The sequence below is a fragment of the Lipotes vexillifer genome, unplaced genomic scaffold, assembly GCF_000442215.2.
Source record: "Lipotes vexillifer unplaced genomic scaffold, Lipotes_vexillifer_v1.1 scaffold532, whole genome shotgun sequence".
NCBI lineage: Eukaryota > Metazoa > Chordata > Mammalia > Artiodactyla > Lipotidae > Lipotes > Lipotes vexillifer.
In genome coordinates, this window is record NW_006798027.1 from 1,404,964 (window position 1) to 1,432,257 (window position 27,294).

A 27,294-nucleotide genomic window follows, 5' to 3' on the forward strand; every position below is an offset into this window, starting at 1 on the left:
AGAAAATCAGGTTAGCGTCAGACTTCGCAACAATACTCCTTCATAGTAGAAAACAGTGGAGCAGCATCTTTAATGTACTAAAAGGGGAAATGTGAACCAAGGATTTTCTGTCCTGCCCAACTGATCTTCAAGCTTGGAGGTCGCAGACAAATAGTTCCAAAGTTACAAGAACTCAGGGTATGTTGTTCCCATGAGCTCTTCCAGAGGAATCTACCACATTTCTATGGAATAAATCATAGAAGCTTTGGCATAAAGTTGCTCTTTTGTGAGTCATAATTAATGGCACTGGTCCTGCCATCTCTGCTGTCTCAGCTGTGAACCTTCTCTAATGGCACGCTAACCTTGAACTTAGCAGGTACAAGGTCACGTGAGACCTCCATCCAGAAGAGGGGTTTACACATGGTCTTCCCACTTATAATGGGGAGAAAAAGTCAAATACTGATCATGAGAAATGGCTTATGAGTGGTGCTTGGCAATTATGTAACTACTGTTTTTATATTCTGTGGAAAACTCCTAGATGATGATTTGACGTATTAAAAAAATACATCATAAGTTGCTAAATGGTAATTTTTAATTATTTGTTCAAAAGCTTACAGAAAGCTTCCCTCTGTACTGAAAAACTATTAATAATTAGGGCTTTCTGTTAAAGAGGACAATAAAGGCATTTTTAAAAATTCCATTCCCCTTCTGTGAAACCCAACAAAATACCCACAAAGAGAATGAAAGAGCAGGAACATCCTGTCTTTAATGAACAATGAAATGGCCACAAACCCAAACTATCAATTATGAGATACACCTGCCAAAGACCATAAAATCTGGACCAAAATGAGGGAGGGAAGGCTGAGGGATGACAAAGATTTCCTCAGGCACGAGCAGGATATAGATTTCCCTAGGAGTAAGTGTGATGGTCCTGAAAGGCCTACTCAACGGTTCTTTGATTACAGACACTAGATGGGGGACCATGCGCTGCCCCTGAAAACACCGTGATTGTCCCTGCAGAGCCGTGGGGGAGATGGAGCTGCAGGAGAAGCCACATGTTTAGGCCTCCCAGCCAAGGAAGGCTGCAGAAATGGAGTGGTGTGGAGGAAGGAGGGCAGCAATTGCTGGATGATTACACAGTGAACAAGTTACTTAAGAGGCTGTTCCCTGAATCACACCGACCCTTCCAATGCCAAAATCTGAAGAGATATATGGGCAAAGGAAATAAAAATTTGGGGACAGACTGTTGAAGACAGCAAATTTATGGAAATGCCCTAGCTCGTTCCCCAAACCCGTGGTATTCACAAACAGCCAGCTGCATTTAAAAAGCTCCAGCAAGAGGGAGGAGCTATGGGAACATATGTATATGTATAACTGATTCACTTTGTTATAAAGCAGAAACTAACACACCATTGTAAAGCAATTATACTCCAATAAAGATGTAAAAAAAAAAAAAGCTCCAGCATAAAAACTATGCATCAAAACTGGGGGAAAAAAATTGAAGGGGAAGAAAGAAGTTAGGGTGTGGGGAAAGGAACAGGAAGCAAGAGTCACATGAACAGCATAGTATCACAAAGGTATTACCCAGAGAAAAGCTCTGAAAAACAGGCTCCATATTCCCAAGGAAATTATAGTCATGATGTCTGGGGGGAAAGTGGCTTTAAAATGAGGTCTGAGTTCAGAAAGAGATTATGAGTCAACAAAAGGAGATGAAAGGACAACTTGGAATAGTCAAGGAAAAAAAGTGAAAAGAAGAACTTTAGACAGCAGACGTAAAAGTTACTTTACAAGCAACAAAATAATTAAAACGACTGGAAACAGAGAGCTATGGTATACAAGCTGGAATAACTCATATAAAATGATATGAAAAAGTTAGATGTAAAATTGGTTGTTAGAGGCAATGCTGGATATGGAAAGGCAGAGAGAGGAGGTTAGACATAAGTGTAATTGGTATTTGTGAGAAGAACAAAACAAATGGAACAGAAAAATATTCAGAGATAATTAAGGGGAATTAGTTTCCTTTAATAAAAGCTTTAATTTGCAAGTCATAATGGTATACCACGTGCCACTAAAGTATGACCCACTAAGACGTAGCCTGCTTAGGTGCTGAACTTCGTTGGTAAAGAAAGGAGCCAAAGGCCTCTGAGCATAAAAGGCAAACAAATAAACAACAAAAATTCCCTGCTTGGCCTTCTACACCTTCACAGTAGCATTAGATGCACGAAGACAGTGAAGCAGTGTCTGCACAATTCAAAAGGAAAGGAAGTGTGACCCAGGTATTTTCTCTTCATCTTGTTTGTTCTTCATGAGAGGCAATCAGAGCATACATACCCATAAGCCCGTCTTGAAAAACTTGCAGGGCCATGATGAAGCATCAAGATGACTAAAAATTAAAAATCCAGGAAGGCACAGATGCTGGTGAAAAGAGATGGAAGATGAATCGTAAATTCATTTAAGCACAGGATTAAGAATAATCAGCCAGCAGTTGCATCTCAGAACAGAACATAAATATCAGAAAATCTTGACCTTAGCTAAATAATTTAACAAAAACAAATTGAATGTTGCAGAGGAGAGATGGGTGAGAGGAAATGTAAATGTGCTTACCAGATACTCTCGTTAAGTCAAAATATGTCAGTAAAAATAACTACCCAAACCTCTTGTTGGTTTCTTTCATCTTCTTTCTTAACTTTGGAGAGTTCTTTTGGGAATTAATCACTTAATAGTGGAAAAAAATCTGCCATTCAGCAACTCTTTTAATCTTATTTTAGTTTTTTTTTTCTAATATACCTAATAAAATTGCAGTAAAATTTTAAATTAAAATTGCATGTACACATGTAATTATGACTACCAAATATCAATGTTATAGACACAGTGATTATCAAATATTAATGTTCTTTTACGTAGAGCAGTTTGGGTGTTTTTTAAAACAAAAACTTGCCTTTTATACTTTTCTACTCCTTGACTTCTTGATGATGAGTATATGTCATTTTTTAATTTTAATTTTTTTATTGAACTATAATTGGCATATAATATTATATTCGTTTCAGGTGTGCAACATAGTGATTCAATGTTTGTATACGTTATGAAAAGATCACCACAATAATTCTATTCACCATACAAAGTTAATACCATATTATTGTCTATATTATGTCATTTTTTTAAAAAGCAAAGTCATCCTACTGTATTAATAAATAGCTAAAAAATAAAATAGATTAGACATCTAAAAAATAAATTAGACATCAATTACAAGACCATAAAACCGCACGATAATAAATCACTAGAAATTAGTTACTATCTCAGAAAGAAAGAAAGAAAGAAGAAAGCAAGGAGGAAGGAAGGAAGGAAGGGAGGAAAGAAGGGAAGAGAGAAAAGAAAAGGCAGAGGGGAGGGGAGGGGAGGGGAGGGGAGGGGAGTGGTGGGGTGAGGGAAAATCTCCATCTCCTAAAAGATGTTCAAGCCTAGGAAATGCTTACTTATTGGTGCACCCATACATAACACCCCTCCTGTTTCACCGTAGGAGACGTCGCTGTTGCTGCGGGGGATGTGTCTGCTCACACTCCGTTTGACTCTGTCGCCCAATTCTCATTACAGTGTTCTGTAAGTTGTGGTGTTGGAACCCAGCGGAGACAGCAGGTATGCCAAAGGCTGACGGCCAAAGGCCGGCGTGTCCCCCTCAGTGAGACCGTGTGCAGGCATCTTCCTGGGCCCCCTCTTGCGAGATCTTGCCGAATGCCTGTGTGCAGGAGTAAGTATGGAAAGTCCACGCTTCACCAGATATGCCGATTCTGTTCCTCTCCCCGAGTGGCTTCATCTTCCATAGAGCAACACGTTTCTAATCTGTAGGTAAAGCAAATCAAGGAGAATTCAGGATTGTTATAAGCGGCAAGTGGTATAATATTGAAGACCAAGATACAGCTCTAAGAAAAGTCAGTTTGAAGAAATATCCATCCGCTTAACAAATGCATCCTGTGTATATACATACATATACTTACATACATGTATGTATATATACTAAGTTTACCAGCAACTTTCCTGAAGAAACTTACCAAGTAAGAAAAATGATAGTAACTTTAAAAATGTCATAGCATTCATGGCGTTTATTGAGCACTTACTCTGTGGAGTTCCTTGCAGGCATTATTGCGTTGTCTTTAGTCCCCAGCAACATTGTGAGCCAGGTATTATCCCCATTGAGAGATGAGGAATCCAAGACTTAGAGAAGGTCCGAGATTTGACCAAGGATCTGTAGCTGCCAGTTGGGCCTCTTGGCCTCTTTGACCACAAATCTGTCTGATTCCTGAGCCCACGCTCTTAGCCACCTCTCTGTGGTGATTCATAGACAACATTATTTCTTTTTCCCCGGGAACTCTTTGAGAACAAGTTTTCAAAATCTTGAGATTCCAAAGATTCGAGATCCCCAAGTTTTATCGTATCCTGGAATTCAAGAATGTCTGTGGCGTGTGGCGCAGTGTCATGCTTCAAGCTGCTTACCTATCTGATTTTTATTAATTGTGGGTGGCTGCATAGCAATGTGGCTGGACCGTAAACTGTCTTAGAGCAGAGTGAAATTAAATTCTGGCAGCTTCCTCTAAAATAATAACAGAATAACATGTGGGAATACATCGTGGTTATTAGGGCATGCAATATGGTAGAGGGTGAAATTGTAAATTATTATGGCATACGGTAGAAAGCAGAGTAAAAGGATAAGTTTTAGGGAGGAGAAAAAAGCAGGAAGAAAAGAGTCATATTTCCCCTTGACCCTATCTCATTCTCTAGCTTGCCAACATGTAGGTCATGGAAGCAGACAAGAGACAGGAATGCATTCTCCCAGCACAGCCAAGTCACCCCGAGCTGGGCCTCCACTTCAGCCGTAGCCTGGCCTGATGCCGTCACCTTGGATCAACGGCGCTGGCTTGCGTAAATTTGGCTTCTCCCTCTGCACGCTCCTATGGCATCCTCTTCCCCCCACCACCATAACAGAGCCGAGGGATGAGCTTGGCACAGACCCATTCTCCCTACCCCTCCTGCCTCTGCACCATTTTCCCTCTGTCATCACACACTTAGCACGTACACCGCCCTCATCCCACCTTCAAATGCATCGTGTGCCAACCTCCAGCATCCTTTCTACCTTTCGCCAGGACACACCACCACCAGGTCCATTCTTTCTCTCCAGCATCTGCCAACACGTAGGACAGCCAGCATCCGTGCGGATGACTCTCTCACACCCTGATATCCCAATTTCCCAACATGGTCAGTTTCGCTGACAGCCATCCCCTTGGCAGGGTGACACCCTAGACTTCCTCGTTTCTTGGTACTTAAATAGCTTCCTGCTCTTCTACTGTTCCCCACCTGGCCCCTGCTTATTTAGTTAATGCTTCACTGTGACCTCTGGTTCTTCCTTCCCTGTTGTCCCCAAACTTCCGGCTCTTGCACTAGAAACCACTCCTATTGGCTGGCATTTCCTCATCACTCACTTAACCAATTCGAGAGTCAGATCACTATGCCCTTCCTTAACCTACTACCTCAATCACCCTGCTCACCTTCAACCCTGGTGGGTTACCTTTTAGGTGATCTTTTTTTACTGTGTCATCATTTTTAACTTTAATTACAACCATGTATATAAATGATAACACACAGGATAAGTTGAGAGAACAAGGGGATGTAAAGATTTTATCTTGTATCACAGATCAGATAACAGCTGAGTAGGGCTCCCGTTTCACAGAGTTGACTGTTTCAGATAATAAAGCATGGTAATTTATCACATCCACATGATTTTAAAACCTAAGAAACCTCTTTTATATTTTAACCAAAATAACACAAAGAACAAACATTATACAAAGTTCGGTTTGTATGCATATTTAACAAATGTGCATACATAATATTTTTAACAGTGTACAAAATCAATGCATTTCACCATGTCAATTCAAGCAGAATTCCATCTTTCTAGATATAAACTGAACATCTCTTGTCATACATACTTTCTGACCTACCACTGCAGATCACACGCAGGCTTAGGTACTTTGTGAAATCTCCTTTAAAAGAATCCATAATGTCATGTCTCAAAGCAATTAGGATGACATCACCTTTTAGGTGATTTTTATTTGCTTGTTTTTTAGTTCCCTGACCTGAGCTACTGGGATTTGCTGAAGAAGATAATACCACCATCCTGATTAGACATACTTCACATTCACGCTCTCTGATTTACCTGGGCAATAATGTGTGGGTGTTCTTCCTATTCCTAAGAATTCCCAAGAAATTCATCATAGCAGCTATTTCGTAACCACTCTACTGGCCCCAAGTTCCCATTTCTCTGTGGATAAACTCATCTTTTATTCCTCTATTCTGACTGTCCTCTCTCCTGTCACATCCACCCCCTTTGCTCACCAGACTGGAAAAGTATGGTCTTCTTTATAGGCCTAATCCCTCAGTTATGGAAGAGGTGTGAAGACAAGAAAGATCAAGCCTAACTATGCTGTGATCTTTATTCCCTCTCAAGGCTCCACTTCTAGAAATGTGTCCTATTCAGTGCCTTGAGTTTAAGTAAAACCCATCCTCTATGGAGGAGAGAATCTTCTTGCTCCCCGTTGTGACCCTTTTAATGTGCAGTGGGGTGGAGGGCGGGGCGGGGGTGGGGGGCGGCACAAGATGTCTTGAGCTCCCCCTAGAGGCCACTGGTGCACCATACAGTCCCCCTGCCTGCTTCTCCCCAGACCTTTCCTGCATTCTCCCACCTCCAGCTTTTACCCCTTGCTTAAATTCTTCCTTCCGCCATATCTAGCAACTGACATTCTTCCCATTCTTGAAGGACCAGTACAAACCCTACCTTTCCCAGTAATCTTTCTCAGTTGCACTTAATCTCTAAAAAGTAATATGACTGTGGTTAAGCCAACTTGAGTTCAAATCTCATTTCTATCAGTATCTCATCATGTGACATTGGGCAGTTTATTTAATCTCTGTGAGTCTCAGTTTTTTATCTATAAAATGAGAATAGTAGTTGTACCTACCTCATAGAATTGTTTTGAGAATTAATGCCTAGAAAGTGCTTAGAAACAGTGCCAGGCACATACTATATGCTCAAAAGTATTAGTTATTTTTAATGTCATTACCACTTTAATTCCTGTTATAGCTTTAAGATAGGACAAAATGTAACAGAGTAACTAGTATTGTGTCTTCTGGCTTACTAGGGTATAAGTTTATGTGGGGTAGCTAGATAGTAGCTCTGGACAGTTTTTCCGTGTAGGCCCCCAAAGCACTTACCATAATGAGTTGTACCCAAAGACATGCTTTTCAAATATGTCAGGCTTGGATCATCCTCGGATTGCTATTAAAAGCCTACCTGTCTTGGCTTCCAACCAGGCATCTAAAGAAAACAAAAGATAATAGGAATATAGTGTTTGAGTTTAGACTTTCTTCAATTATGGCTCCTGGTTTTAAAGGTTCCCAAGTTTTGGTGAAGAATTCTTATTTTTCACCCAAGCACTGACATCAAAATAGTTGGAGGACTTCCCTGGCAGTCCGGTGGTAAGACCACGCTTCCACTGCAGGGGGTGCGGGTTCGATCCCGGGTCGGAAAACTAAGATCCCACATGCCACATGGTGCGGCCAAAAAAGAATTTTTTTTGAGGGAAGGGAGGCACCCAGGCATGTACTATATGATGAAAATGTCAAGAAACATATGCCTCATCCCCTTCCCAGGTTATCTCAAACCCACTCGCTTCTCTCCAGCTCTTGGTCTTCCTCCTTGTACTAGCCCAGCGTCTGCCTCTTCAGCTCTCATTATAGAGACCTTCTACTCTTCCTCTATGCCTTCTCAGATTCCAGTAACACCCATCCCTGCCTGCCTGACATAGCTGTAGCCCTTGGAAACCCAGACAGGCACAGGACTAGCTTGCCAGCACCCCTCTTGGGCTTGTGTCACCTCCTGCAGCATCCAACAGCATACATTTATTTTATCTTTTGCTCAGTCATTCATTTGTTATTCATTCAATAAACAGTAAGAGTTTTCTCTTACTGTTTACTCTTACTTACTGTTTACGCTTGTTTACATGTACCAGACACTATGCTGTTGCCCCAAGGACAGAGATGATCTCTCTGCCTGGGCATATATTGTTTTCAGTGTCAGAGGATAGCATTTCCTTATTAATTCTTTCAGGAATCATTCATCAAGTGCTACTGTGTTTTAGATGTTATGATACAAAATGAAAAGGATCCCTTCTCTTGTCTCTAAGAACTCATAGTCTAGTAGGAGAAAGACATATATAAACAAATAAGGAGAATAAAGTGCCAGTGATATCATAAAAGGATGCAGAAGTGCTCACTGCAGCTGGGGGATGTGAGGAAGAGTTTCAAAAAGGAGGAAGCTTTGAGCAGAATTCTGAAAGCTCTGTCCATTCATCAGATCCACACGGGACACAGGAGAATCTGGGAAAAGAGAACAGTGTCGGCAAAAGTGGGGTATGACAAATGGAGTGGTATGTTTGGGGAAACTGCAGGCAATTCCATAGGATTAGAACTGAGGTTGAAGGTGGGTTATGGTGAAGGGGAAAGCTTGAGAGGTGAGCTGTAGAGCATCTTGAACCCCATAAATGAGGAGTTTAGATTTTATCAAAGAAGGAAGTGGCATAGTCAGATTTTATTTTGGTTTATTTACTCAGACAGCTGTCTAGATATATTTTTTACATTAATTTTTATTGGAGTATAGTTGCTTTACAACGTTGTGTTCGTTTCTACTGTACAGCAAAGTGAATCAGCTATACGTATACATATATCCCCTCTTTTTTGGATTTCCTTCCCATTTTGGTCACCACAGAGCATTGAGTAGGGTTCCCTTTGCTATACAGCAGGTTCTTATTATATCTGTCTTATACATAGTAGTGTATATGTGTCAGTCCCAGTTTCTCAATTCATCACAGCCTCCCTTCCCCCACTGGTATCCACACGTTTGTTCTCTACATCTGTGTCTCTGCTTTGCAAATAAGTTCGTCTGTATCATTTTTCTAGATTCCACATATAAGCGATATTATACGATATTTGTTTTTCTCTTTCTGACTTACTTCACTCTGTATGACACTCTCTAGGTCCATCCACGTCTCTGCAACTGGCACAATTTCGTTCCTTTTATTGCTGAGTAATATTCCATCGTACATATGTACCACACCTTCCTTATCCATTCCTCTGCTGATGGACATTTAGGTTGCTTCCGTGTCCTGGCTATTGTCAATAGTGCTTCATGTACGGATATATTGGAAAAATATGAGAGTGCAGGCAGGGAGTCTAGTCAAGGGGATATGACTCACTCTCTCTAGGTGAGAGAGTGTGAGGATAGAAGCAGTGAAGCTACATTCTAACAGTGTTTCAGATGTCCCATCTAAGTACCTGATGGCTGGCTAGAGTTGGGAGCAAAAAGGACAGTGGTATGCTTGTCGGTGTTTAACAAGCAGCTCTGGGGCAAGGTGGGTGGCGAGGAGGGAGAGGTTGCTGTCATTTGTTACCTTTGCTGATTTCTGTGGTGTAGATACTCCCGTCCTGGGTGGTTTGTGGCTGCTGACGTGGCATCATTGAATGCACAGTTGGGAATGGATAGTAACAGTCTCACCGACCTGTGTGTCTGTGAGAGGAAGGGCCAGCGTGCCAGTGGGCAGGGAAAAATCGAGATGACTCTAGAATCTGCCTGGAGGAGGTTGGTAGAAGACGAAGCCATTAACTTAGGGCATATAGGAAGAGGAGGACCGTTGGGATGGGTTAGGGAGGCAGAGATGAGGTGTTTACGTTACAGTATTTTAAACTTGAAATAGCAGGAAGAGATTTCCAGTCAGCAGTGGACTATTAGATCTTGTGCTCTAGAAAAAGGTCTAGGTTAGACAGATCAACTTGGGAGCCATCAACCTAGAGCTGTTAGTTACAACTACAAGATCATCCAAAGAAAAGTTTAGAGCAAGCAGAGAAAGGGAGGAAGTGGCCAAGCACTGACACCTGAGGGGTGGTAGCAACAGCCAGCAGCATGCTGGCAACGAACCGTGGTGGGAAAGGACCAGAAGAAGGGTTTAAAACAGTGGTGGGGAGGGCTTCCCTGGTGGCTCAGTGGTTGAGAGTCCGCCTGCCGAGGCAGGGGATGCGGGTTCGTGCCCCGGTTCGGGAAGATCCCACATGCCGCGGAGCGGCTGGGCCCGTGAGCCATGGCCGCTGAGCCTGTGCGTCCGGAGTCTGTGCTCCGCAACGGGAGAGGCCACAACAGTGAGAGGCCCGCATACCGCAAAAAAAAAAAAAATGGTGGGGAGGCGAGACGTTTTCATGAACTGAGTGATTATGGACGCCATGTGTCCTAGAAGGGTCAAGTACGAATACTGAAGGGACATTGTATTTGTCACTAGGGGACCATTGGTGGCCTTTCCCTGAGAGCTTTTAGCGCGGTGCTGTGAGCAGAAGCTTATCTACCCTCGGTTGAAAAGTGCATGAGAACCAAGTGTGGAAGCCGTTCCTTCAGCCTGATGAGACACTTACTGTGTAATCTTCCTGGGGCTTCACAGCCCATTTAACCAGTCCCGCCTATAGCATCCCTTGTAGCCTCCTCTCAGCTACCTGTGTTTCTACCCTAAAAAGAATCTGAGAAAAAGCTGCCCAGGTTCTTGATAGAGCTCCAGAGGGGCTTGTGAGATCCTCCATGCCAGTGGGAGCAATGCAGGTCAGCACCAACCAAGCAGCCCCATCCAGGGCTGGATTCTGAGGGGTCTGGGTTCCACAGGGTAATAGGAAGGCTTAGAGGCTGCTTTGCAGCCAAAGCCCATTCGGGAGTGGCAGGAGTCAAGTGATGGTGAGACCAAGTGGAAACATCCAGCACAGATGGCTTGGGGCAGAAACCTGGCATGGCGCCAAGACTTAGCGTGGTGGCAGGGACACAACTGGAATTAGGGCTGGACACGAGCAGGCAAAGAGCAGAGGCAATTGCAATAAACAGCCTCGGGCACCAGAGCTGGCCTTTACTGGGTAGGGCAGGCTGACACTGAGGCCAGAAGGAGGACCTCCAGAAGAAAGATCTTTTCGTTTTCTAGAAACGCCAAAAGATGTGGCGTTTCTCATATCCAGCATAGTGGGAGAGTGGAGGGATGGGTTGGTACCCTCGCACTGCCTGCAGGCCCTCCAGGAGGATGCCATCGCTGCCTGGCCACTCTCTATCTCATCAGGCTTGTCCAGTGTGGCAGTTTGGGGGCATATTCAGATGCAGGAGGAGGCAGTCACCCGAAACCAGACCAGTTTCTTGCCCAAGAACTGTGTCTGATGAGGCCATGCTACAGGCACTGCTCCAGAGGAACTCACCGGAGTCCCAAGAGGGGAATTGGCCCACGCCGTGGGACCTGGCAGCCTGGCAGAGCCTGATCCCAGATCCCTCCCCAGGCATACATGCTAACTGAACTGCTGCATACCCAGCATGAGTAATTGCTAAACAGGCCTGGTTGGGAATGGAGCTGGGGCCACAGGGCCTGCCTTCCAACAGATGGGCATGCAGCCAGAGGGAGCGGCTGAGCTGCTTGTGTGGCTCACCCAGCCATGGGCAGGTCCTTTACCAAGGCTAAACACTGCCTGTCACCTGCAGACTCCCCAGCCTGCTTTTGAAGGAGTCAGGTCCCATCTGCTTTAAGCCCCAAGCTCAGCTGAGGGACATCTGGCTACCAGTGGACCTGAATGTCATTAGAACCCTTCTCCATGGTAATTAGAAACCATCTCCATGGCAATTAGAACCCATCTCCACACAGGATGCTCTGTGGGCTTATACCAGCCTCAGGTCATCTCCAGCCTGAAGCATCGAGCCAGGCATTCCCCATGTGGGCTTCTGCACCTTCCCAGTAAGAGCAGGAACGTTCAAGCTATGGCCTCATCTGTAGCAGCCCTCAGAGTCTGTCTCCACACATCTCTCTCAGTTGTATGAGTTCAGAAGTCTGACTTTGGGGCTTCCCTGGTGGTGCAGCTGTTGAGAGTCCGCCTGCCGATACAGGGGACGCGGGTTCGTGCCCCGGTCTGGGAAGATCCCACATGCTGCGGAGCGGCTGGGCCCGTGAGCCATGGCCACTGAGCCTGCGCGTCTGGAGCCTGTGCTCTGCAACGGGAGAGGCCACAACAGTGAGAGGCCCGCGTACCATCACCGCAACTAGAGAAAGCCCGCGTGCAATGAAGACCCAACACAGCCCAAACTGAAATAAATAGAAAGAATACATAAAAAAAAAAAAAAAAAAAAAGTCTGACTTTGACCTAGCTTAAACTCTGATTTTGAAGAACAGGTTTCAAAGCCATCCACGTGCACATTTATCTTTCCCATTGTCCGCCACTGAGGGGTTAATGACCAGACAGGGTGTTCAACTGAATCCTTTTAAATGATAATAAAAAGAGATCTTTATAGGTGCATAAAAACACATATATGTAGATATTATGGATATGTATGTGTATAGACATACATACATACCGTGCATTGTGACAACAGTAGGCTACTGATAAGTATTCATAAAATGCAACCAGATAAGTAAAATTAGAAACCAGTGAGTAATAAAAAAGGAAAACAAACAAGGCTAATATAGGATTATGTCTTGAATTTTGCACTTCTGTTATGTGTGGGCACAAATTTAGCTCTAAACTTGATAACTATCTTGGAAAAGGCAACCTGCTCGATTACACGGTTCAGTGTTTATTGGGTAGGAAATGGACTAATTACTCAGAGGAAAGTATAAGAGTTCCTGATGGTGAGACCACAAAGAAATCCTCCTGCCTCCTCCTTAACAGAGGACACCGTAAGTTGTAAAGACTTTGGCAGGGTTCACACAGAAAACACAGGTGCTCTCTCTGATTTCCCCTTCCCTCTTCACCAGTAGCATCCCATCAGATTGCCTTTGAGTTAATGCAATGGGACGCTCCGGGGCAGTGGTTCTCAACCTTTGCTGCCCATTTCAGTCACCTGGGGAGCTTTTAAAAAGTCTGACGCCCAGGCTGTTCCCCATAAGTCAGAATCTCTGGAGGTGGGACCCAGGGTATTGAGATTAAAAACAGTAATAGCAGGTGTTTTGAATGTGCAGCAAAGTTTGAGAGCCACTGCCTAGTCAGAGTTGATATTGAAACTCTACGCACCAGAGTTGTAACTGGTTGTTAAAGTAGGGAAATACTTCCCAAATTGTTAGTAAGTAGCCTCTGCCTGAACCCCACAACTGTCTCCCGGCTGCTGGGACCCTCCTGCCAGGAGCCGTCTGACCTCCTCATAGTGTAACAATGTTGGGAGAGGGAACACTGCAGAGACCTGGTCCAGTGCTACAGCTGCCATCTGCTCTGGTTGACTGCACCCTCGCCATGCGGATTGTTAAGTATTTGGCATAGCATCTCTGCCTATGATAATAGATGAACCGTAGATTTACCAGGAACCCTCCTTCTGCTTTTGATCATTGCTGAACAGCGGTAAGTCCAAAACTCTATATTGCCAACCGAAAGAAAACCTGTATGCCTTAGCTGGCTGAGGGGAGCTTGACACCCTCTGTGAAGGGTCTGCGTCCCACTAGGGAAAGGTGTATGCATGACAGGCCACCCCGCTCCACTTAGAGATGAGCCGAGGGGAGCATTCACAGGCAGAACCGTGGACAAGGGGCCTGGCCTATTAATTGCATCTCTGTGGAATTTGCATGCAAACTCATTATGCCTGTCCCTCACTTAGAACATTCTCTACCACAACCCTGTTGTTATGCACCCAACCCTGTTGCTTTTCTGAACATACGGGCACCACCACACCCCAGCAGGCAGGCAGACTCTAAAGGGATCGTGAGCCACCCGAGAGAGTCCAGGAGTTACTCTGGCAAACCAGGGCACTGGTGAGCACACTCTAGTTCGTGCCCGGGGCCCGGGGAGTCCGTCTAAGCGGAGTCTGTATCTGGTTCTCCTCCCGGCGTATCCCTGCCACTGCCACAACCAGGAGGAGCTGTAACCAGGGGCCTCCAAGGTTCTGATTCCCACCGTCCCCCCAGCCCCGTCTCAGGACCTGAATTCCACAGTGCCTTTTCCGTGGATCCAGTCTCTCTTCTGTCACTTCCTCCTTCCACGCCCTCTAGCCCACGCTCCACCATCTGCCCATGGACCTAAGTGCATCTTCGAAGAGGAATCAGTCTCCCACCGGCATCAAGCCCCCCTACTCACTTCAGAATCACCCTAGGACGCATTGAGGCCTTCCTTCCCGCAGCTGGACAGAGCCACTGCTCTTGGGGGATGGGATCTGAGGAGTGTCCTCTTTGGCCTTAGCACATTAACTGCAGCCAATGCGCAGGAACAAGCAAGAGTCAGCCGACCCTTGATCCGTCTCAGCTTGCCCTGTTGTTTGCTGGCTGGACCTGCCTTTGTCTGCTGACATTAGTCATATTTGAGAGCTTTTAAGTGCCTGCTAATGTGCTGTGCACTTGGTATCAATGCTCTAACCTGTCACATTCCTCTGACGAAGGTGCTAACATTACCCACATTTTATGAGTGAGAAAACTGAGGCTCAGAGAGGTTAAATGACTTGCGCAAATGGTGCTAAGATCCAAACTCAGATTCATCTGGCTTCCAAGTGCCTGTCCTACCTTTTCTTCTTTGATCACTTGTTTCTTTAGGCCGCCATGCTAGTTTAACTGACCCGCTTGGGTTATATGCTGCAGTTGGCCGGCTTCATCCTCCTTTTCAGATCCTTCAAACGCATTCACTCATCTCCCCAGTCACTGCCTCCCTCAGATTTGGGGTACCCCTGGCCAAGCCATACTAGATTCTCAGGGGCCTCCTCCCCTAGGTGGTGGAGGCCCCACATATCAGACATCCCCTTACTGATGGAAACATTTAACCACTTAACCTCATGCCTCCCCAAACCAGAGCTTCGTAAAATAATTTACATGCTTCTGTGCAATTCATTCAAACGTGCATTCTTTGCTGCTAAAGTACCAGATAGTTGTGAAATTTACCCCCATCTAAGGATGTATAATATATATATATATATATATATATATATATATATATATATATATCATTACTTACGTTTTAGTTCTCAAATGTTTTAAAAGAGGAAAAAAGAATTTGTTGACTTGTGCCAGCCTTGGAAGATTACAGTCAAAAAGTTTTCATTATTGAGATGTTTGTGTTTTCTTTTCTTTCTTTTTTTTTTCCTACAGAGATGCAGCCAGAGATGAAGACCAACCTTGGCAAGCAGGGTCCTCAGATCCTTGGTGTCCAGAGAGTCTACATTCAGACAAGGGAAGAGAAGCGCCTTAACCTGACCGTCGGGAGCAGAGCCTATTTGCTGCCCAACACATCTGTGATTATTAAATGCCCAGTGCGACGATTCCAGAAATCTCTGATCCAGTGGGAGAAGGATGGCCACTGTCTGCAGAACTCCAGACGACTCGGCATCACCAGGTCAGGCTCACTAAAAATCCACAGCCTTGCAGCCCCCGACATTGGTATGTACCGGTGTATTGCAGGCTCTGCCCAGGAGACAGTGGTGCTCAAGCTCATTGGCACTGACAACCGGCTCATTGCACCCCCAACCCTCAGAGGGCACACAAGGGAATATCCTGGGATGGACCAGAATGAAGCCAATAATTTGGGAGCCACATGGCATAAGATGAGGCAGAAGTGGAGTAACAAAAATGAGCTTTATTTGGGCGATGGCCAAATTCATCACCAGCCTCTCTTAAGAGCTCTGTTGGGCCACTGCAGCCATTCTGCAGGAAACGCCAATTCCTGGGAGTTTGAGAAAAAGCAGTTTGAATCCGCAGTTAAACAGGGAGCCTACAGCATGGATACCGCCCAGTTTGATGAACTGATAAGGAACATGAGTCAGCTCATGGAGACCGGAGAGGTCAGTGATGACCTTGCGTCCCAGGTGATATATCAGCTGGTGGCCGAGTTAGCGAAGGCGCAGTCTGCACACGTGCAGTGGCGGGGCATCCTGGGAGAGGCGCCTCCCACCGCTCACCTAAGGGGGGAAACGGGAAGTGTGCCCCAAAGCTCAAATTCGAAAAACTCGGGCAAGCTGACGTTCAAGCCAAAGGGACCTGTTCTCTTGAGGCAAAGCCAGCCCACCTCGATTTCTTTTAATAAAACAGTACATTCAAGGATTGGAAATACAGTCTACATTACAAGAAGGACGGAGGTCATCAATATACTGTGTGAGCTTGTTACCCCCGGTGAGGCCACATATACGTGGACCAAGGATGGAGCATTGTTACGACCCTCCAAAAAGTAAGTAAAATAAGAATACAGTGTTTCCTCTGTGATACCATCTTAATGGTTCTTCTTCCAGCTTTCTTGAAAATATTTTCAAATCCTTTCTCCTAAGAATGTGTTTCCAACAGGATTCTTTAGGAAAGAAACTCAAAAATGTTAGGGTATGGAATGTAAAATAGCTAGTGGGAAGCAGCAGCATAGCACAGGGAGATCAGCTCAGTGCTTTGCAACCACCTAGAAGGGTAGGATAGGGAGGGTGGGAGGAGATATGGGGATATATGTATACATATAGCTGATTCACTTTGGTGTACCACAGAAACTAACACAGTATTGTGAAGTAATTATACTCCAATAAAGATATATTACAAAAAATAAAAAGAAAGAAAATCAAAGTAGTCTTTACTTCACCATCATTTTAGAGTGGAGGGCTAAGTGGCTACCAGTTCAAGGAGAACAGTTACTTTCTTCTCAGCCTATTATAGATAAGATTGTTTTCTGGCTTCCATTTTTGTTGTTGAAAAGTGTGTTGTCAATGTCATTATTGTTCATTGGTAGGTAATACGTCCTTTTTCTCTGTTTATCTTTCAAAATTTATTCTTATCTTTGGTGCTCTGCAGTCTTACGATGGTAAATCTACGTGAGTGTCTTGTTTTATTTATCTTGCTTGAAATTTGTTGCACTTTCTGTACTGAGGATACATATATTTTATCAGTTCTGGAAAATTCTCAGCCCATTTTCTTTTTTTTTTTTTTGCGGTACGCGGGCCTCTCACTGTTGTGGCCTCTCCCGCTGCGGAGAACAGGCTCCGGACGCGCAGGCTCGGCGGCCATGGCTCACGGGCCCAGCCGCTCCGTGGCATGTGGGATCCTCCCGGACCGGGGCACGAACCCGTGTCCCCTGCATCGGCAGGCAGACTCTTAACCACTGCGCCACCAGGGAAGCCCCCCATTTTCTTTTTGAATATAGCTTTTTCTTTTTTCTTTCTAGAACTCCAAATAAATGTGAGAATTTCTCTGTCTCAATCTTCCCTGTGTTTTAACCTCTCTTTCATATTGCCTCTTTTACTCTCTAGTTTGCTACTTGTCTCTTCAGCATTGTACAAAACTAAGTGGATATTAGCCCACCCACTTAGTTTTCCATTTCAGTGACCACATATATAATTTTTAGAAGTTCTGTTTGGTTATTTTGTGGATTGTTGAGTAATTTTTGATAGTTTGTCAAGGTGTTCTTCTATTTATGTATATATTATGTAAAGTATAAGATTATACATTAAATATAAATAATCCAAAAGCTCCAACTAAAAGCCAGAGATTGTCAGAGGATAACAAAGCAACAACTAAAATATAGGTTGTCAACAAGAAGTGCACTTCAAATGTAAAAACACAGATAGGTTAAGAGTAAAAGGATGGAAAGCAGCATATCAAATAAATGCATACTTGAATGTTTCTAACCGCCTTATTCATAATAGCCCCAAACTGGAAATAGGCCAAATGTCCATCAACTGATGGCTTTGTAAACAAATTATGGTATGTTCATAAAATGGCAAATGCTCATCATAGATAAGGAAGGAGCTACGGATATATACATCAATATGGATGAATATCAAAACCATTATGTTAAGTGAAAGAAACCAAGCATAAAAGACTACATACTTTATAATAATTCCATTTATATGAACTTGTAGCAAAGACAAAATTACAGTGATAGAAGGTCAGTGGTTGTCACAGTCCTAAGGTTTTGGGGGAGGGGACTTGACTGCAAGGGAGCAAAGGAAACTTTTTGAGGTTATAGAAATGTTATATATCTTGCTTGTGGTGGTGGCTACACGAATGCATACATGTGTCAGAAGTCAAGTTGTACACTTAAAGTTAGTGAATTTTATTGCCTGATAATTACAGTTCATTTTATAAAATGTGTCTCAAAACAAAAAAATCTTAGTAGTATTATACTTCCTTTTCCCCTCTCTCATGTGCTATTTTTTATCATACATTTTACTTCTACTTACATTATATACTCTAAAATGCATTGCTACTGTATGTATTCCATACGGTCACCTGTCAATTCAAGGAATTTTTTTTTTTTTTCCTCGTACGCGGGCCTCTCACTGTTGTGGCCTCTCCCGTTGCGGAGTACAGGCTCCGGACGCACAGGCTCAGCAGCCATGGCTCACGGGCCCAGCCGCTCCACAGCATGTGGGATCTTCCCGGACCAGGGCACGAACCCGTGTCCCCTGCATCGGCAGGTGGACTCTCAACCACTGCGCCACCAGGGAAGCCCCTAAAGGAATTTTTAAATGAAAAAAAAAAAAAAAAAGTCAGGGTATGGTTTTCACACATGCATAGGAATTCTCAAAATGAAATCGTACTGTCCCAATCATTATCACATAGGCGTGATACAAGACTGGATACCGTTAAGATTGAATTTAAGCATGTACAGACTCTCTCTTTGCAGGTCACTTAACATTTAAAAATAAAATCAACATAAGGCCATTAAAAAAGCATACTTATAGTAATCTTACATCATGTAGGAACTGTAAATCAGAATCTTCCATATCTAGGAGATGTGGTATCTCATTTGAACTCACACCAGCCCCATGAGTTTTGCAGGGTAGGGGTTAATACTTTTCTGATGAGGTCATTGAAAAACAGAATCTCTTTTGCAAATATTTTCTCCCATTCTGAGGGTTGTCTTTTGGTCTTGTTTATGGTTTCCTTTGCTGTGCAAAAGCTTTGAAGTTTCATTAGGTCCCACTTGTTTATTTTTGTTTTTATTTCCATTTCTCAGAATGGGAGAAAATATTTGCAAATGAAGCAACTGACAAAGGATTAATCTCCAAAATTTACAAGCAGCTCATGCAGCTCAATAACAAAAAAACAAACAACCCAATCCAAAAATGGGCAGAAGACCTAAATAGACATTTCTCCAAAGAAGATATACAGATTGCCAACAAACACATGAAAGAATGCTCAACATCATTAATCATTAGAGAAATGCAAATCAAAACTACAATGAGATATCATCTCACACCGGTCAGAATGGCCATCATCAAAAAATCTAGAAACAATAAATGCTGGAGAGGGTGTGGAGAAAAGGGAACACTCTTGCACTGCTGGTGGGAATGTGAATTGGTTCAGCCACTATGGAGAACAGTATGGAGGTTCCTTAAAAAACTACAAATAGAACTACCATATGACCCAGCAATCCCACTACTAGGTATATACCCTGAGGAAACCAGAATTCAGAAAGAGTCATGTACCAAAATGTTCATTGCAGCTCTATTTACGATAGCCAGGAGATGGAAACAACCTAAGTGTCCATCATTGGATGAATGGATAAAGAAGACGTAGCACATATATACAATGGAATATTTCTCAGCCATAAAAAGAAACAAAATTGAGTTATTTGTAGTGAGGTGGATGGATATAGAGTCTGTCATACAGAGTGAAGTCAGAAAGAGAAAGACAAATACCGTATGCTAACACATATATATGGAATCTAAGAAAAATAAAATGTCATGAAGAACCTAGGGGTAAGATGGGAATAAAGACACAGACCTACTAGAGAATGGACTTGAGGATATGGGGAGGGTGAAGGGTAAGCTGTGACAAAGCGAGAGAGTGGCATGGACATATATACACTACCAAACGTAAAATAGATATCTAGTGGGAAGCAGCCGCATAGCACAGGGAGATCAGCTCGGTGCTTTGTGACTACCTAGAGGGGTGGGATAGGGAGGGTGGGAGGGAGGGAGATGCAAGAGAGAAGAGATATGGGAACATATGTATGTGTGTAACTGATTCACTTTGTCATAAAGCAGAAACTAACACACCACTGTAAAGCAATTATACTCCTGTAAAGATGTTAAAAAAAACAAAAAACAAACAGGATCTCATGACTAATTCACGGCCAGTCAGAACCAGGGATCTTATCTCCTGAACACTGCCAGCGATGTTTGAAGATCACACAAATAATAGCTTTGGTAGAAAGATTGAGAATCTGAAGTAATTTTCTATATCATGCAGTTTTTCATGTCACAAAATCCAAAAATGAGATGATAAGGATCAAAGTTTTCTGAGATGTTCAAAACACAATATTAAGTCACCTTATTTTATTGTGATAGTTATCCATATCAGTGCAAAAATATCACATTTTATTCATTTTACACAAAATAACAGGGGATAACAAATATTAATTCACTTTTGTGTTCTTTTCTGTCTCCAAATCTTGCTGTTTATACACATAGGGTTATAGACCTTTTGCTTTCTTTCAATTTGAATTTAAGAGCTCAAGCTGCACCTTATCTGCCTCTAGGGATTGTTGAGAGACACAAAACACCAGATGTTAAATTGTTGTGTAAACCATAAGTTACTTTAAAAATGCAAGTTTTATTTTTATCATGTCGTTTTTTTGTGCATCACCTAATATGTGAAACATTAAAAGAAATGTAGGTAAATTTTAAATTAAATTGTTAGGCTATGTCTTAGAATGAAAAGATATAACAAATCTAATTTTTTATTGTTTTGCCTGGAACCCTGAACACAAGAGTATAATGAAGTTTTTGAAGTGGAATTAACCTTCCAGATCAACTAACTTAGCAGTTCTCAAATCTTTTGGTCTTAGGACCCCTTTAAACTTAAAACAATGATGAGAAGCCCAAAGAGCTTTTGGTAATGTGAGTTATATCTAGTGATGTTAGAAATTAAAACCATGAAACATTTAAAAGAGCTGTTTATGGGCTTCCCTGGTGGCTCAGTGGTTGAGAGTCCGCCTGCCAATGCAGGGGACACGGGTTCGTGCCCCAGTCCGGGAGGATCCCACGTGCCGGGGAGCGGCTGGGCCTGTGAACCATGGCCGCTGAGCCTGCGCGTCTGGAGCCTGTGCTCCGCAACGGGAGAGGCCCGCGTACCGCAAAAAAAAAAAGCTGTTTATTAATCCATTTAGAAAGAAGTAATAAGCCCAATTCATCTTCACATAAATAGCATAATTTTTGAAAAGCAGTATTTGAAAAATTACTGATAATGGCATTGTTTTACATCTTTGCAAATCTCTTTCATGTCTGGCTTAATAAAATATAGCTGGAGTCACCTAAATGCTTCTACATTCAATCTGTTGTGATAGGTTGTGTTTTTTTTTTTAATTTTCAAAGGATAATTTAGTTCCCAGCTGGTCAAGTAACAAGGATCATTCTGACTTCACACCCATTTGAGAAACAGTTGGGGGCATAAATTATAAATGGAAACAAAAAATTAATGATTTTCTTTCCCTTCTCAGACCATTTTTCCGTAAGATTGTGGTATAAGAAGGCTACGAACAAATGCATCATGACATTACACTAGCTTCACCTTTCATTCCTACAGCCCAAGTTAACGAAAGGGAAACAAGACGATTTCTAAAAAACACATATATTCTAGGAAAATCTCTCTAGTAAAAAGTGTGACTAGTATGATGGTGTGTGTGCATGTGAGCACTTCTGGGGTATTTCCATGCCTTTGTGGTGCCATAAGGTTCCCCTTTAGAATTAGTAAGATGGGGATCTATCACCTCACATTGGATTTCCTGGTGGTTTTCCCCATAGTCAAAAAGAAGTTATGGGGGCTTCCCTGGTGGCGCAGTGCTTGAGAGTCCGCCTGCCGATGCGGGAAGCGCGGGTTCGTGCCCCGTTTCGGGAGGGTCCCACATGCCGCGGAGCGGCTGGGGCCGTGGGGCATGGCCGCTGGGCCTGCGCGTCCGGAGCCTGTGCTCCGCAAATGGGAGAGGCCACAACAGTGAGAGGCCCGCATAACGCAAGATTTCCCATAGTTAAAAAGAAGTTATGAAACTAATATACTATGGTAAATCAACTATACTTCAATAAAAAAAAAAAGCTACACCCTGTTATTCCTGACACTGAGATCTTCCAAGTCCAAGTACAAATACAGATTTAAAACCTGTTTTTCTTTGGTTTCTTTTCTTTTCTTTTTTTTTTTTTTGCGGTACACGGGCTTCTCACTGTTGTGGCCTCTCCCTTTGCGGAGCACAGGCTCCGGACGCGCAGGCTTAGCGGCCATGGCTCACGGGCCCAGCCACTCTGCGGCATGTGGGATCTTCCCGGACCGGGGCACGAACCCGTGTCTCTTGCATCAGTAGGCGGACTCTCAACCACTGCGCCACCAGGGAAGCCCCTTTCTTTGGTTTCTTCACTTGAAAATTTTATTTCCCTGAAATACTCTGTTGGCTTTCTCTTTTTCCTTAGGTGTGCTATTTTTTTTTTTAAACATGTGCAAGTGGATTATCAGAAAAAGCCAGCACAATGGATATTTTCCTTAATTTGCATTTTTGGTTTTTCTTTGCATACAATATTTCTTTTGTTCTGAATACAAATGGTTTTTTTTTTAACATCTCAGCTCGGTTCTTTGTGTCCACCTAGAGGGGTGGGATAGGGAGTGTGGGAGGGCGACGCAAGAGGGAGGAGATATGGGGATATATGTATATGTATAGCTGATTCACTTTGTTATACAGAGAAACTAACACACCATTGTAAAGCCATTATACTCCAATACAGATGTAAAAAAAAAAAGATATGTTTTTTTTTGTTTTTTGTTTGTTTGTTTTTTTGCGGTACGCGGGCCTCTCACTGCTGCGGCCTCTCCCGCTGCGGAGCACAGTCTCCGGATGCGCAGGCTCAGTGGCCATGGCTCACGGGCCCAGCCGCTCCGGGGCCTGTGGGATCTTCCTGGACCGGGGCACGAACCCATATCCCCTGCATCGGCAGCAGACTCTCAACCACTGCGCCACCAGGGAAGCCCAATATGTTGTTTTTATTGACGTTTATAGAGAGAATTTGGCTTCATACAGATATGTCAGTTGGAAAGAGAAGGAATATTTTCATAGCCCTTTCAGGTAATTCTGGCTATTCTTTTTTAATGCTACACTAAAACTAGACAAGTGGTAGTTTCTTAAGGTTTAGGTGGAACATGGAATCTAAAACCATATTAATGAGATTTTGGTACTCTGTTACAATGAAATCTATTGGTTTCTCTTGCTCTTTGAATGGATCTTTTAAATATACTAGATTTTATAACATCATACATTGGTCATTTGGAAAATACTGGCTGACTGAGTTATACGCATCTTCCAAATGTTGACACATTTCATTATACAGTACAAAAAATATGTATATTCTTTAATATCACTACCCAGCTTTTCAGAAGAGTCTTTGAGTTTTCGAAAGCAGTCAAACTCACAGTGAAGGTTACTGATTTTCCAAAATTCTCATTTTCCCTTGAAAGCTCGAATTTTATCATTGGCAACAAATACTGTCAGTTGTTTTCCTTGAAGTGGCCAGCTCATTTTTGTTCATTAAAAAAATTATCTTCCAAATACCCAAGTCTGAATAATCATGGTTTGTCTGTCAGTCATTCTTGCAAGTAAAGTGGTATGCCATGAAAAAGCAGCTAGTTCAGCTAGCAGTTCACAAAATCACACCAACACACTTGGGCATGCAACAGAAGTGCTTTGTATTTCCCGTTTTGTCATACAGAATATTTAAAAACTTACACTCAAGGGTCAAGTTATAGTAAAATTAATAAGTTCTACTGCTTCTTTAAGGACATTCTTAAGGGAAACTGGCATTTTTGTTTTTACTGCAAGTGTGTGATACCAAGAATACAGTGACTACTGGTACCCTTTGGTGCCACCGCCTTGGTTCCAGTTCAGGTACCAATAGTTTTACCCACCACTGCTCTTACGATGAGTGCAAATGTCAACACAGTGAAAAATGCAAATAATGGCTTAGTATTTACTATTATGAGGATAGTTTTGAGCTCACGGACCCCTGGCGTCCATGGACTACCCTTTGAGGACAGCTCAACAGTTTCACTTTAGAAATTATAAGGAAACAAGAGGCTGAGAAGGTTGATTAGTTGACTTGTGGCCATAAAGTACTACAGGGATGTAGTAGAGCTTGGTCAGCTGAAGTCAATGTTTGTTGAATTGAGTTGATTTTAGATTGTTGGACTTGTTCAAATGGAATTAACATTCCTTTCTGAGGCTGAGACTCCTGGAAATCCTATAAAGGTTCTGACATACCACTCAGATGTGTTTCTGCATACTCTGAGGATCAACCATTTGATATTGAAACAATCCTTAATATGGCTATTAAGAGTTTTAATGTTTTAAGGGAATTTTTAAAATATCTATTTTTATTTCCATTTTTTTCTCAAATTTACCTAATTAATTTTTTCAACTTATGTTTAAACTCCTTTATGCAACAACGTTCTCACTTTTAGATATATTTTTCTGAATTTCACAAATATTTTCAACTGAAGAAATTCTGAAATGGAATTATGTTTCTGAGAGCCTCTCTCCCTTAAGAGGAAACAGTGTGGGCGTGGAGTACGTTTGGACGCCAGCTGAGTAAGAAATCTCAGCTAGGAAGGGAAGGCTGTGGGTAGGTTCACTAGGGATGATGTCTATGGAAAGATCAGCCTTGTTATTACTTCAGGTTAAGAATAAGGTTATGCAGCAAAGGCCAAGATCAGATTCCTTAAAGAACTTTCAGCCCACGGGCTGGTCCAGGCTGGATACTGGGTGGCACCACCTGGCAGGATGGTTCACATGTGCTCGACTATTTCTAATCTCAGTGATTTCTCACTGTGCTGTAAAACTGAGGCCAAGAAAACCAAGGAATCATCTGAGAAGTGCTAAGTCATACAAATGTACATATGAAATAATTTAAGAAAATATTTTAGTGTATAAACATTTGTCAAGTAGAGTTATTAGTTATACTTTTATTCTTGATCAACTGTTCCTTAATAGGGATTTGACAGTGCAAGTCTAGCCCTAGTAATAGCTAGGTCTGCCATATTCCTGTTTTTGTTCTGGGAAATTCAGCTGTTTTGGTTTCTGCCCACCCTTGATTATTTCACTTGTGGGTTGCAGGAGAGCTTGCATCCTCCTAGTACATTTATTCTCTACCATTATTCTGTTCTGTTCTAATCATTTAGTCATTGAATGTTTTTGCAAACTTGCTGTATACAAGGCACTGTGCTAAGCATAGAAAATGCACAGCTGTGAATAAGATTTGGTCCCTGCTCTTGACAAGATCACAGTCTGGTGGGAATAAAAAGATATTTTATAAATATTTTTTAAAATATATGAACCAGGGCTTCCCTGGTGGCACAGTGGTTGAGAGTCCGCCTGCTGATGCAGGGGACACGGGTTCGTGCCCCGGTCTGGGAGGACCCCACATGCCTTGGAGCGACTGGGCCCGTGAGCTATGGCCATTGAGCCTGCGCGTCCGGACCCTGTGCTCCGCAACGGGAGAGGACACAACAGTGAGAGGCTCGCTTACTGCAAAATAAAATAAAATAACTTAAAAAAAAAAATATATATATATATGTATATATATATATATATATATATATATATATATATATGAACCAGAGTAGAAGGAGCCCAGAGGGGGCAAAAGATAACTCTGGGAGTATTGGGGAAAGCTTTACCGGGGAAAAGGACTCGGTGGGTAAGTCAGAGTTTGCCTGGAGTGGGGAAGGGCATTCCAAATAAAGTGAACAACATATGCTAAAGCTCGGGGTGATGACAGATCATGGAATGTGCTGGAACCTGTTAGAGGTTCATCATGGCTGGAGCATAGGATGAGCGAGCAACGTGAATTGTCAGGAAATGAAGTGGCCCCGTTCAGTTCATGAAGAAACATACAGTGTCTAGTGGTCAGAACAGTCCATATTGCTAAGATCTGTAAAGTGCGAAGGGGCAGGGAAAAAAATAGTATATGGACCACTGATCCAGGCAACCTATTAGCAACTTCAAATCATTAAGAAAAAATTAAAATAAAATGAAAGCAGAACAAGTACTCTTTCTCATTTCCTGAATAATTACGTCACCTGTGAGGATACACCTGACCAACTCTGATTCTCCAAGTGGTATTTACATGCAGGTGTTTATGAATATCAAGTGGTATTTACATGCAGGTATAATATTGGGAAGCCATAGGGAACTCACACAGTGTAGTCCTGATTCTTAACAGCATAGTCAAAATCCAATATAATGCAGCTTGAGCTTTGTTACTTCCACTGACTTTTTCCTACCGTGATAGTGAGATAATAACCATTGCCGGGCAGCAGTAACTAAAGGTCCACTCACTTCCAGTGTGAAAATCTGAAATGAAAAGTCCATGTCTGCAGTTCGTTAAGAAGGATCGGGGCAGAAAATGAGGGCTTAACATCTGGCAAATTAAGATTTGCTCGTTTGTCTTTTTTGTTTATTTTTAATTTTTTTAGTTTTTAAACATTTTAATATAATTTTAAAAGCCTTTGTGTGGGAAAATATTGACACACAGAAAGTGTAACATTGATTAAACGTTACATATGATATAGATCTTTGGCATTCTAAATAACACCGTAAACTTATTTTTTAAACGTTCTTATTCACTAAACAAACTATTTTCAGGAAACACAATACAGTTAGCCCATAAATTCTTTAGGAGATTGGGTATTGTAAACATTGGAAAATGAAACTTACAGATGTTCTTTATTTATTATTATGAGCTATAATAATGGAAGCCAGTCTGAAGAGAGTTTCAAAATTATGTATTTCTGGAGGTTATGTCACTTGGGTAAAAATGCATTTATAGGAGTGACAGTCATAAGACTGGACTTAATCCTTTGAGGACTCAAATAAGAGCATAATTTAAGTGTGACAGATTTAGAAATGAGGATTTTGTCCTCATTCATAATAAAAACTAAAAAATTAATAACTTAGTATCCAATTTTAGGCATATCATTAACAAAGTAGAATCCATTATCTCTGTTTTCTCACTTGTGACTTCAGGAGAAAGTGAATTTAACTTCTTTATTTTCAACGACTTTTAAACTGCTATAATAAAGAGGAAGTAAAATTTGAAGAAATTTTCTTAAGTTTTCCACGTTTATTCTGAAGAAATTTGAAAGAAAATAAACAATAGTGAAATCATTCTCTACTGACAGTCATATAGGATGGTCCTCTAGTCTCATAAACCAAAAGATTTATTATTTCATATAGAATTAGAAGAGAAACCCCAGTTTAAAATAATATGAAGTGAAAATTGCTGTAGAATATAATAAT

At 42.3% G+C, this 27,294-nt stretch overlaps 1 protein-coding gene across 1 annotated transcript in view; it reads left to right on the forward strand.

Annotated features, from left to right (window-relative positions):
* The window catches only part of ADAMTSL3 (ADAMTS like 3), a 371,609-nt gene that overhangs the window by 285,383 nt on the left and 58,932 nt on the right, over positions 1–27,294 (forward strand). The window contains 2 exon segments of the mRNA XM_007470069.1: positions 3,571–3,724; positions 15,135–16,206. Of these exon segments, the coding sequence (XP_007470131.1) occupies positions 3,571–3,724; positions 15,135–16,206 (1,226 nt within the window).